Genomic DNA, 12,495 nt, shown 5'->3' with positions numbered 1-12,495 from the left:
GAAATGGAGAGAGGAGAGGGAGACAGAGAGGGAGAGAGAAGGATAGACACCTGCAGACCTGCTTCACTGCCTGTGAAGGGACTCCCCTGCAGGTGGGGACCCAGGGGCTCAAACCAGGATCCTTACCTGGTCCTTGTGTTTCTCACCATGTGCACTTAACCCACTGCACTACTGCCCAGCCCCCTTTTCTGTCTATCTTATTTGATAGGATAGAAAAACTGAATGGTGGGATTGAGTGGTGGCGCACCTGGTTGAGCACACATATTACAATGCTCAAGGACCTGGGTTCGAGCCCCTGGTCCTCACCTACAGAGGGAAACCTTTGCAAGTGGTGAAGCAGGACTGCAGGTGTCTCTGTCTCTCTTCCTCTCTATCTTCCCATACCCTCTCAATTTCTGGCAGTCTCTATCCAATAAATAAAGATAAATATATATATGAGAAACTGAGAGGGGGACAGGTGGTGATGCACCTGGTTGAGTGCACGTTACAATGTGCAAGGACCCAGGTTCGAGCCCCGAGTCCCCACCTGCAGCGGGAAAGCTTTGCAAGTAGTGAAGCAGTACTGCAGGTGTCTCTCTGTCTCCCTGTCTTTCCCCTTCCTCTTGATTTCTGGCTATCTCAATCCTATAAATAACAATTTAAAAAACAAAGAGAGAGTGGTCCGGGAGGTGGCGCAGTGGGTAAAGCATCGACTCTCAAGCATTAGGTCCTGAATTCAGTCCCCGGCAGCACATGTACCAGAGTGATGTCTGGTTCTTTCTGTCTCCTCCTATCTTTCTCATTAATAAATAAATAAAATCTTTAAAAAGAGAGAGAGAGAGAGAGGGAAATTGAGAGGCAAGGAGGAAAAGTATAGAGGGAGAGAGATAGATACTAGGTGGGTGAGATAGCATAATGGTTATGCAAATTCTCATGCTTGAGGTCCCAGGTCCAATCCCCCATACCACTATAAGCCAGAGCTAAACAGTGCATAGGTTAAAAGAAAGAGGAGGGGGGTTGGGCGGTTGCACAGCGGATTAAGCGCACGTGACACAAGTGCAACAACTGACGGAAGGATCCCGGTTTGAGCCCCCAGCTCCACCTGCAGGGGAGTCGCTTCACAGGCAGTGAAGCAGGTCTGCAGGTGTCTGTCTTTCTCTCCCCCTCTCTGTCTTCCCCTCCTCTCTTTGTTTCTCTGTCCTATCCAACAACGAACAACATCAACAATAACAATAATAACCACAACAAGACTACAACAACAAGGGCAACAACGGGGGTGGGGGGGAATGGCCTCCGGGGGCAGTGGATTCATGGTGCAGGCACTGAGCCCCAGCAATAACCCTGGAGGCAAATAAATAAATAAAAGGAGGAGGAAGAAGAAGAAAAGATAGATACCTATAGACCTGCTTCATTAATTGTGAAGCCTCCCTACAGGTCGGGAACAGGGGCTCAAACCCAGATTCTTAAACAAAATAATGTGTGTTCAACAAGGTACGCCACCGCCAGGCTCCCTGTCACAATCACTTCTGTATGGAATAAGAATAATTTTTTAGTAGCCTGAGAAGTGGCATAGTAGATTAAGCATTGGATTTGCAAACAAGAGATCCACATTCAATCCCCAGCATCAAATGTGCCAGTATGATGTCTGGCACTCTCATTAATGTTTAATGTAAAATTTTTTTTTTAGCTGGAGAGACAACATATGCAAAAGACAAATTATGTAAGACTCTCATACCTGAGGTTCCAAAGTCCCAGGTTCAATCACCAGCACCACCATAAGCCTGAGTTGAATAGTGCTCTGGTCTTTCTGTATGTCTCTTCCTCATTAAAATATTAAATTATATTAAATATATATTAAATACTTAGAAAGCATAGACTTTTGAAAGGTTTGATAATGCAATTGAGCAGTTGAACACAATACTTTGAAAGTTTTCAGTTTAAGTAGATTAGACAAATGTGAATAGGGCTGCCTGAGGCCCAAAGTTTCTAAATTCAATCCCTAGTGTTAGCATAGGCCAGAGCTGAGCAGTGTTCTGGTTAATAAAAATAAATAGTGGTAAGTAGTGGAAAGTCAGAACTGCTTCTTGGTTTTCCTGCTGCCTCTGCTGTCCAGTCTGTAACCTTGATCCTTATCATAGGCAGAGATGGATGTTTGCTCAGGATGAATGCCTTTGCCACCATCATTGATTCACTGAGTGGTCAAGTGATTCCCTTTCCTACCCTGTCCTGACTCCTGTTCTGTGTCACAGTTGCCTGTGTCCCTGGAGTACTACGTGGGACCCCCTGAAGATAACCTGGACCTTCTCCAGCTCTACTTTCACGCCCTAGTTACTGGTGCACTCCGTCAAGACTGGTGCCCTGTGCTCTATGTTGTGGCCATAGCTCACGTGAACAATTTCATCTTCTCCCAGGACCCAAAGAGTTCAGTAAGTGGCCAGAGAGTGAGATCCTGCTGCTAAGCTGCCCCTGGTCTGGCTTGGGAGAAGAGGAGGGCCAGGCTAGGCCAGTGACAGGATTGGCTTTGGCCTTGGTCTTGGACTACCTCTCCCTATTCTGCTTCTAGGATGATGTCAAGACTGCCCAAAGAAGCATGCTGCAGAAAGCTTGGCTGCTGGCAGATAAGGTAGGGCCTGTGTATGCTGGAGAGGGAATTGAGGGTCTATGAGACAGAGAGCTCAACAGGCTCTCACTGCCCACTTGAGCAAGTTTCTCTCCTCCTTACAGGGACTCCGGCGCCACATCCTCCTATATAAACTTCCTAATGCTGACCTCCCAGAGGGCTTTGAGCTCTATGCCCAGCTCCCCCCTCTGCGTGAAAAGTATCTTCAGACTCTGACCCCAGGAGTGTTCTGAAATGTTGTCAGTGACCTAGCATAGCTACTTCAGGTAGAGACAGGTATATTACTCTGGGGTTCACCCAGAGGTGGCTGGCCACACAGAAATGCTTCATGTATTAAGGATACGCAGGGAACTGAAAGGGAGACGTGTATTCTGGGATCTTCCAGGGTACCTGTCATGCCTGTCATGCCCTGATACTCAGAGCTTAGGGTCTGGGGCTCTAGGGGTCTGTGCTAGGAGTGAAGGGTGACTTACCCCTTCTTGAGAAGACAAAGTTCAACCCTCTTCCCCTGCTCCACACCAGAGTGTGTGAATATTGGAACTGTATAGTGAAATTAAAAAAAGTTTTGTTTTTATCTCTTGGAAATCTTATTTTAACTCATTTTAGACATGTTAGTTCAGGATTCATAGGGGGTAGGTTAGGCCAGGCTCTAGAGAAGCCAGAGTAGTGGGGGGATGGGGTCATGAGTGGAAAATGAAGACAGTCCACACTGGGGACCACAAAATATGTGGGTCCCTGTTCTAAAGTAGAGCAAGGCCAGCACAGTGCTCTTGGGAATGCGGGTGCAGTGAGAAGGGCTTTCTCAGCAGTTCACTTAAAGTGTAGGTGTGTCCTTACTGAGATCAGCATCTCAGGAGCTGGCAAGATAGCTAGGAGGGCACCTGCTTTGCCATGTATGGGATCCTGGTTCAAGTCCCCAGTGCAACGCATAGGAGAGCTAATACACTGTAGGAAGATTGGATGCTGTGGTGTCTCCTTCTCTGTTTCTTTATTGTGCCACCTTCTGGGCTCCAAGAGGCTTCTTCAGAAAACATTTTATTTATTTACTATGGAGAAAGAGAAAGAACAAACCAGAACATCACTTTAGCACATACTTGAGAGTGCAACCCTAGTCACTACATCACCTCTTGGGCTACAACAGTAAGAGGCTTTGACAGTTAACACAGGCAACACATTCCATGAGATTCATGTTTCTCAGTGTTGGAAGAAACAGTCTTGTCACAGTCACAAAGGCACTGAGCAGAAGCAACAGGTGAAGCATTGTATTCTCAGGTGTGAAGTCTGGAATTCAGTATGCTGGAATATATGCTAGAGTGATGCTCTAGTTCTCTCTTTCCCTTCCTCTCTCTCATAAATATTTTTTAAAAGAAGTTTGTTCTTGAGCCAGTGAAGTAGCTCACTTGGATAGTGCACTGCTTTGCCATGTATATGACCCAGGTTTGAGCCTGGCTCCCACCTCATTGCAGGAAGTTTCAGTGCTGTGGTTTCTCACTCTCTCCCTCTGCCTCTCTTCCTATCTCTACCTAAAAGAAATAAAAATAAATTTTAAAAATCTCTTTTATTGTGGTCTGGGAGGTGGTGCAGTGGCTAAGGCACTAGACTCTCAAGCATGAGGTCCTGAGTTCAACCCCCGGGCATCACATGTACCAGAGTGATGTCTGGTTCTTTCTCTCTCTCCTGTCTTTCTCATTAATAAATTTTTTAAAATCTTTAAAAAGAAAAAATCTCTTTTATTTATTACGGTGAGAGAGGGAAAACCAGAGCTTCATTCCGGCAATGCAATACCAGGGATCAAAATCATGCTTTCAGGAGTCGGGCGGTAGCGCAGCAGATTAAACGCACGTGGCACAAAGTGCAAGGACTGGCATAAGGATCCCGGTTGGAGGCCCTGGCTCCCCACCTGCAGGGGAGTTGCTTCACAGGTGCTGAAGCAGATCTGCAGGTGTCTGTCTTTCTCTTCCCCTCTGCCTTCCCCTTCTCTCTCCATTTCTCTCTGTCCTATCCAACAACAACATCAATAATAACTACAATAATAAAACAAGGACAACAAAAGGGAATAAATAAATTTTTTTTTTAATTTTAATATTTAGTTAGTTTACTTCACAGGACAGAGAAATTAAGACGGGAAGGAGAGATAGAGATAGCTGCAAGACTGGAGCTTCTCCCCTGCAGGTGAGGACTGGAGACTTGAACTCAGATCTTTACACATGATAATGTGTGTGCTCAACTAGGTGAGCTGTCACCTGCCCATGGAACCTTGGAACCTCAGGCATGAAAGTCTGTTGCCCAACAAATGCATTATTTCTATCCCCAAGAATTTATCTGTTTCCTGTCTCAGCATTCTACCCTTGTTCCCAAGCCCTTGTCTTCTTACACCATGCAAGAGTCACTGTCTGCCCCATTTTGTCCTGGAAGCCTTTTCCGTCATCCTTGCCCCTGCCAACTCTAAGCCCCATCCCACCAGTGTTGCCCAGCTTCCTTTCCTGGGCCCCTTGACTATTTTCCTGAAGCCCAGCCATGATGGGACTTGGTGGTAGCCCATCAGTCCCTGTTAGTGTGAAGCAGAGACAGAGGTAGGTGACCTACACGACTGAAGTAGTAGGCCACCACCACCATCACTACATTGCATCTTAAAGCATTCTGTAAACTTGCGATCCTGGGTCCGCCTGACTGAGCAGAACACTGCTGCCCCCCAACAATAGCCGTCACAGTCTGTTTTCACCCAGCTTGACCTCTGGCAGAGGCAGGGGCAAAAAGGTAGCATAAGCTCCCTTCTCCAGGTCTTCTCAGTTAGTGTCACACCCAATTCTATGGTGAAACGTAGTGTCTCCATCTTTAAGTCCTTGGGTTGGAGCTTTAGTAGTTGCCTCTGTCATTTCTGTTGCCTCAGATCCAAGGGCCTACCCTGTACCCTTTGCATAGGACCTATATCCACCAGGCCCAGAACTGCCTGTGGGGTGCAGGTATGGGGCAGCCAGACAGTAGGAGGTTATGGGGAGCCCCTAGCTGTGTACATGGCTTAGAAGTGGAAGGGGTCTTCAGCTAGTGGGGGGCCCATTGTGACTGCTGAACAGCAGCTGGGGTTGGGGTGGCATGGAGTTGATAGGAGCATAGTCTGTGGTTCTGGATCCATGCCTGCCTGTGGGAATTCAGCCCCTTCTGCTGGTGCAACCCCTGGTGTGCAACCTGTGTTAATGGATTGGGGAGGGGGAGGCTGAGGCCCCAGTTTCTTCCTACCTGAGCACCCAACCTAGTGCTATACCTTGGAGACAGAACTAGGACCCCAGCCCCTTCCGGCTAGCACTCCATGTGTGTATGGGGGTGGTGGTGGTCTGGAACCCCTCACCACTCCACCCATCACAGAACCTCGTGCTACTAGCTGGAGCCTCTGCCAGGGCAGCAAGACGTGGCAGCCCTGACAGACCTGCGAGCCTATCCAGCAGTCATTCTCCAATGTGAGAGGAAGGAGATGTTACTCTTTGTGGCTTCTGAGGCAGCAATGGGTGTCAGCTCTCTCCCCAACCTTGGCAAGGGCAGCTGGGCAACCCTCACTGAACATAAGTAAGGTTAGAGCCCTAGAACAGCTTTCTGGGAGATGGTGCAGTGGGTAAAGTGTTGGACTCTCAATCATGAAGTTCTAAATTCACTCACTGGTATTGCATGTGCCAGAAAGATTTTCTGGTCCTTTCATCCTCTTTTCCACCTTTAGGGGGAAGCTTCACTAGTGGTGCCTCATAGGCAATCTCCTTTAATCAGTTGTCTAGCTGGTTCTAATGCCCTCATCCAGAGTTTGAAAACCACTGGTGTTAGGTCTGCTTTTGTGCCTAGACTGTGCAACTCATAAATACTTTACACACATCAACACCATCCTCCAGAAATGGACTATGTGGGTTGGGCCCCTTCTCTGTCACAGCTAAGGACGGGGACCGGAAAGGTTCAGGCAGAGAAGGTGGTAACGGCCTTCAGGTTCCAACTGATTCTGCCCTTGCCCTTCCCACATATTTACCCCCCACACACACCGCCACCACCCATGTTGTACTTGTAGAGGAATAGGTCACACTGGGACTTAAGGTTGGACATTATTTGGCGGTCAGCTTCCCAGCTGTGAGACAGCCCAGTCAGTAAGCTCCCCTTTCTCCCTCTCCACCCCAACCCCCTTTTCACTATGTTTGGATTGTAACTGAAACCTACATTACACTCACTTTCCTGGACTGTTGCCTCAGAGACCAACCTTTTCTGGGCTGACAAGAAAGATGGGGTATTTCTCATCTCCCCCAGCGATGGGACTCTTTTTTTCACATCTCAGCCTCTTCTAACCTCCCTTTTTTCTTCCTTTCTTTTCCTTCTCTTTTAAGATTTATTAATTATGGAGGTGAGGATAGAGAGAGAAACAGAGCACCACTCTGCAGTACTGGGCCTTATGTTTGAGAGTGCAGTGCTCTAGTCACTGTGCCACCTCCCGGACCAATGGCCTAATCCTTCCCCTTGCCCATGTGAGCCATGAACACAGTAAACTCCTTGCTCTTGCTGAGCAACTATCTATGACAGTTATCATACTAGTATGGGGCATTGCAGAGTGCTTTCCACTATCTCTTTGTTATGAAATGTCCTCTGATATCTGCACATCCAAAGGGTCCCAGAAGATGCTGGTGGGCAGAATCCCCCTCACACATACCCCTAAATGTCCGACATTGCACCTTGTTCCAAAGTCCAAGACTAGACTTAATCACAGGGCTGAACCACTCTCACCTCTCTACCTCCCACCCCAACATATAGGCTCTTAATTCAGTCTTGAAAGTCTTGAAGAGTCATTGAGAAGTAAAGATCCATGCAATTGTAGTCACTCCCAGTGGCAAGCAGAGCTCAGCTGGCTGAATGTGTGTGTCCAGAGGGCAGGGAGCTTGCTGCAGATAGCATCACCCTATGTTTGGATATGCTTGCCTTTGGCCAAGGTTTGGAGTCCAGGGGATACACACAGGTTGAGTACCTGGGAGATGTATGCCTGGCACTAAGCTGGCTGTTGGGCAGGGGGTTAGAAGTGTGTGGCAGGGAGTTGAGTGGTAGCGCAGCAGGTTAAGTGCAGGTGGCACAAAGTGCAAGGACCAGCGTAAGGATCCCGGTTCAAGCCCCTGGATCCCCACCTGCAGGGTAGTTGCTTCACAAGCAATGAAGCAGGTCTGCAGGTGTCTTTCTCTCCTCCTCTCTGTCTTCCCCTCCTCTCCATTTCTCTCTGTCCTATCCCACAACATCAATAATAACTACAATAAAACAAGGTCAACAAAAGGGAATAAATAAATATTTTTAAAATCTTTAAAAAAAAAAAAAGTGTGTGCCAGTCGTCAAGCCCAGACAGCCTAGTGATTTAGTGTGGGAAAGGAGATAAAGCTACATTATCTATGCTTACATAGATATAGATCTGTATTTACACAGATGAATATGTACCTATACTAGTGTGGGTACAGGTCTGTACATATATAATAAATGGACATGGGTTGGGGAGTTATTTAGCACAATGGTTATGCAAAAGACTTAGTGCCTGAGACTCCAACATCCCAGGTTCAGACACTGAGCAATGCTCTGGTTTAAAAATAAAACATATATATTTATACTTGTGTGGATACAGGTCTGTACTTATATAGACACATGTATATCTGTACTTTTTCAGATATGTGTCTATATTCATACAAACATATAAAGATCTGTATTTACACTATATCTATGAAGATTTTATATATATATATTTTTTTAACAACTTTTTCATTTAGTATTATCCATTCCATCTTCTTTGAAACCATGCCTTGAATTATGCTTACCTTTTTTATTATTTAATATTTATGTATGAGGAAGAGATAGAGAGAAAACCAGGGCATCATTTTGGCACAAGTGTTACCAGGGGTAGAATTTTTTTTTTTAAAGATTTTATTTGATTTTAAAGATTAAAGAATTTTTTTTTTAAAGATTTTATTTGTTCATGAGAAATGACAGGAGAGAGAAAGAACCAGACATCACTCTGGTACATGTGCTGCCTTGGGACCTCATGCTTGACAGCCCAAAGCCTTATCCAATGCACCACCTCCCAGACCACACCAGGGGGAAAACTTATGTGACCTTATGCTTGAGAGTCCAATGCTTTATCCACTTCTCCTCAGGCTTCCAAATACACAGATATAGATACCTCAAAATGGCAAGTCCCCGGGAGTTGGGCAGCAGCAGCGGGTTAAGCACAGGTGGTGCAAAGCGCAAGGACCAGAATAAGGGTCACAGTTCAAGCCCCCAGCTTCCCACCTACAGGGGAGTTGCTTCACAGGCAGTGAAGCAGGTCTGCAGGTGTCTTTCTCTTCCCATCCCTGTCTTCTCCTCCTCTCCATTTCTCTGTCCTATCCAACAACAATGATAACAATAATAACTGCAACAATAAAACAACAAGGGCAACAAAAGGGAATAAATAGGGAGTCAGGTGGTAGCGCAGCAGGTTAAGTGCACGTGGCGCGAAGCACAAGGACCGGTGTAAGGATCGCGGTTCGAGCCCCCGGCTCCCCACCTGCAGGGGAGTTGCTTCACAGGCGGTGAAGCAGGTCTGCAGGTGTCTGTCTTTCTCTCCCCCTCTGTCTTCCCCTCCTCTCTCCATTTCTCTCTGTTCTATCCAACAACGACGACATCAATAACTACAATAAAAAAATAACAAGGGCAACAAAAAAGGGAATAAATAAATTTAAATAAAAGGAAACAAATAAATATTAAAAGAAAGGAAGGAAGGAAGGAAGAAAATGGCAAGTCCCAGGTTTAGTTCTCAGTATTACCATATGGCATTGCTGAGCAATGCTCTTCTAAAAAAATTTTTTTAATAAAATGATCTAAGAGATGCCACAGTAGATAAAGTGTTGGACTCTCAAGTATGAGGCTTCAAGTTCAATCCCTGATAACACATTTGCCAGATATTCTGGCTCTTCCCCTCTCCACTTCCTTCTTATTAAAAAGTAAATAAGTTCGGGGTAGGGTGGTGGCACACCTGTTTGACTGCACATGTTACAATGCACAAGGACCTGGGTTCAAGCCCCCAGTCCCCACCTGCAGGGGGAAAGCTTAGCAAGTGGTGAAACAGTGTTGTAGCTGTCTCTCTGTCTCTCCTTGTCACCCCGTTCCATCAGGCTTTCTGGCTGTCTCTAGCCAATAAATAAAAGATAATAATTTTTTTTTCTGAAGTAAATAAATCCTTTCATACACCAAGCTGTGGGTGCTACCATGGTTCCATCCTGAACTCCCTGGGGAGAATGTCCTGGAGCCCCACCTCCCCAGAGCCCCACCTCCCCAGAGCCCCACTAGGGAAGATAGAAACAGGCTGGGGGTCTGGATCGACCTGCTGACACCCATGTCCAGTGGGGAAGCAATTACAGTAGCCAAATCTTCCACCTTCTGCACCCCATAAAAATTTCTGGTCTGGGGAGTCGGGCAGTAGCGCAGTGGGTTAAGCGCAGGTGGCGCAAGGACCAGCATAAGGATCCCGGTTCGAGCCCCCGGCTCCCCACCTGCAGGGGGAGTCACTTCACAGGCGGTGAAGCAGGTCTGCAGGTGTCTGTCTTTCTCTCCCCCTCTCTGTCTTCCCCTCCTCTCTCCATTTCTCTCTGCCCTATCCAACAACGCTGACATCAATGACAACAATAATAACCACAACAATAAAACAACAAGGGCAACAAAAGGGAATAAATAAATAAATATTAAAAAAAAAATTCTGGTCTGTGGTCCAGGAGGTGGTGCAGTGGATAAAGCACTGAATTCTCAACTGTGAGGTCCCAAGTTTGATCCCTGGCAGCACATGTACCAGAGTGATGTCTGGTTCTTTCTCATGAATAAATAAATAAATTTTTAAAAAATTGGTTCAGGGAGGCAGTGGTGGTGTACTCAGTTAAGCACACATACGCAAAGATCTGAGTTCAAGCCCCCACTCCCCACCTTCAGGGAGGATGAGCTGCGAAGCAGGTGTCTATCTTTCTCTCTCCCTTTCTGTCTCCTCTTCCCTCTCAGTTTCTTTCTGTCCTGTCAAAAACAAAGTAGAAAGAGGAAAAAAAAAAAAAAAGGCATCCAGAAGCTGAGGATTCATAGTGTTCATAGTGCTGACACTGAGTCCCAGCAATAACTCTGGTGGCAATAAAATTTTTTTTTTATTGGTCCATACCCCAGAGGGGAATAATTGTCATGGGAAGATGACCAGAGGGCTCTGAACTCCAACTCCAATTCCTTCAGGACGGGGGGGTGGGGGTGGGGGGTGATACTTGGAAATAGTATGTATGACTTAGGAAGGGAAGCTCTAGTGATGGGAAAGGTATGGAATTATACCCATTATAATTTTGTAAACCAATATTAAACCACTAATAAAAATTTTTTAAAAAGATAGTGGGACCATAGAAAAAAATGGGCAAATACATATAAATACAGATAATAGCTATAGAAGTATAGTCAACCCAGGGGCCAAGTGGTGGCGAACCTGCTTGAGTGCACGTGTTACAATTCGCAAGGACCCAGGTTCGAGCCCCTGGTCCCCACTTGCAGGGGGAAAGCTTCGCAAGTAGTGAAGCAGTGCTGCATGTGTCTCTCTGTATCTCTCCCTCTCTATCACCCCCTTCCCTCTTGATTTCTGGCTGTCTCTAGCCAATAAATAAAGATTTAAAATAATAATAATAATCCATATCTGTGACCTTGGGAAAACTAATGCAGTTTCCAAAGGAGGGAATAGGGACACAACTCTGATTGTGGGAAAGGCATGCAATTAATATTTGTAAATATTAAATCACTAATAAAACATTAGAAAAAAGTAAATAAAATCTTTAATAAAAGGACAAGTGCCATGAAAAGTGTATGGTGTTTTGGTGGCTCTCTGGAGGGTGAGATTGCATTTGTCTAGGACAAGTGGAGAGCAACAATGAAAGAAGATATGAACTGAGTCGTGAGGCACAAGTAGAATCTGGACTAGAGGAGCTTCTCCCTGAAGATAATTATCCCCCATGCCCCAGTCTCCCTGACCTTCTCCACCCCTGACTTCCACCCTACCCCCTGTCCAGGTCTTCTGGTACTAATGATGACTGTGATGGCAACTGCACTGCTCAGCTTCTTTCTGTTTTGGGGCTCTTGATTCTTTGACTGGAGCATCCAACAGCCATGCCTGGTTCAAGGGTGCTGAGTCTCCACAGAACCATCATGGGCGAGTGTGGGGTCCCAGAGGCAGACCCAGCTGACTTCAAGGTCCTCTCCTCAGAAAAGTTGTTCACCTGGGGGTCCTTAGGGAAGAGGCAGCTGAGGAGGCTGGGGACAACATTCCCCTTAGTGGGCATCTGGGCAGGGTGACCTGATGGGCAGGTACACCACTATTACTCCCACTCAGAGAACCATAAGAGGGAGGGGGAGAGGGGTTGGGGTCAACCAGCCAGCCTAGAGCCTAAGCTGAGCAATCCTTGAGCTTCCCAGATCAGCACAGCCCCTAGCCCGACAGCAGCCCCATCTTGGCTTCTGCTCTGGGGTTTCCCAAGGTTTCTCTAGTCAGGGTCTCTGGTGAGTGCTCCCTTCCTTCTTAGAACCTATGCTAAGTCCCACATAACCACATCCTTCCCTGCTGTGGGGAGTTTACAATCCTAGTGGGCTCTGGCCTAGGGCCCTGCCTAGACATGAAGCCCAAAGAAGCACCAGCAAATAAGTATTTTGCTCAAGGTTAGCTGTCACCACACACAACCCCCCCTCCACCAGGATGGCAGGGAGACTGAGACGTGATTCTTTTGGTGCACACATGTTGTTTCCTTTGCCTGTTAATAAATAAAAATAAATCTTAATAAAAGGGGCCAGGCAGTGTTACACCCTCTTGAGAACACCCAGTACCATGCACAAGGACCTCACTTCAAGTCCCCTGC

At 46.6% G+C, this 12,495-nt stretch overlaps 1 protein-coding gene across 4 annotated transcripts in view; it reads left to right on the top strand.

The window, feature by feature from the left end:
• Positions 1-3,173, top strand: part of RPAP1 (RNA polymerase II associated protein 1) — a 53,125-nt gene extending 49,952 nt beyond the window's left edge. For all 4 annotated transcript variants that reach the window (XM_007536480.3, XM_060175052.1, XM_060175051.1 and 1 more), the window contains 3 exons: positions 2,229-2,405; positions 2,543-2,602; positions 2,704-3,173. In XM_007536480.3, the coding sequence (XP_007536542.1) occupies positions 2,229-2,405; positions 2,543-2,602; positions 2,704-2,832 (366 nt within the window). In that variant the 3' untranslated portion in view covers positions 2,833-3,173. The remainder of the gene's footprint in view (positions 1-2,228; positions 2,406-2,542; positions 2,603-2,703) is intronic.
• Positions 3,174-12,495: the final 9,322 nt, after the last annotated feature.

Source organism: Erinaceus europaeus, chromosome 16 (assembly GCF_950295315.1).
Source record: "Erinaceus europaeus chromosome 16, mEriEur2.1, whole genome shotgun sequence".
Taxonomy (NCBI): domain Eukaryota; kingdom Metazoa; phylum Chordata; class Mammalia; order Eulipotyphla; family Erinaceidae; genus Erinaceus; species Erinaceus europaeus.
The sequence above is the reverse complement of the archived record's forward strand: the minus strand, read 5'-3'. Positions and strand labels throughout refer to the sequence as shown.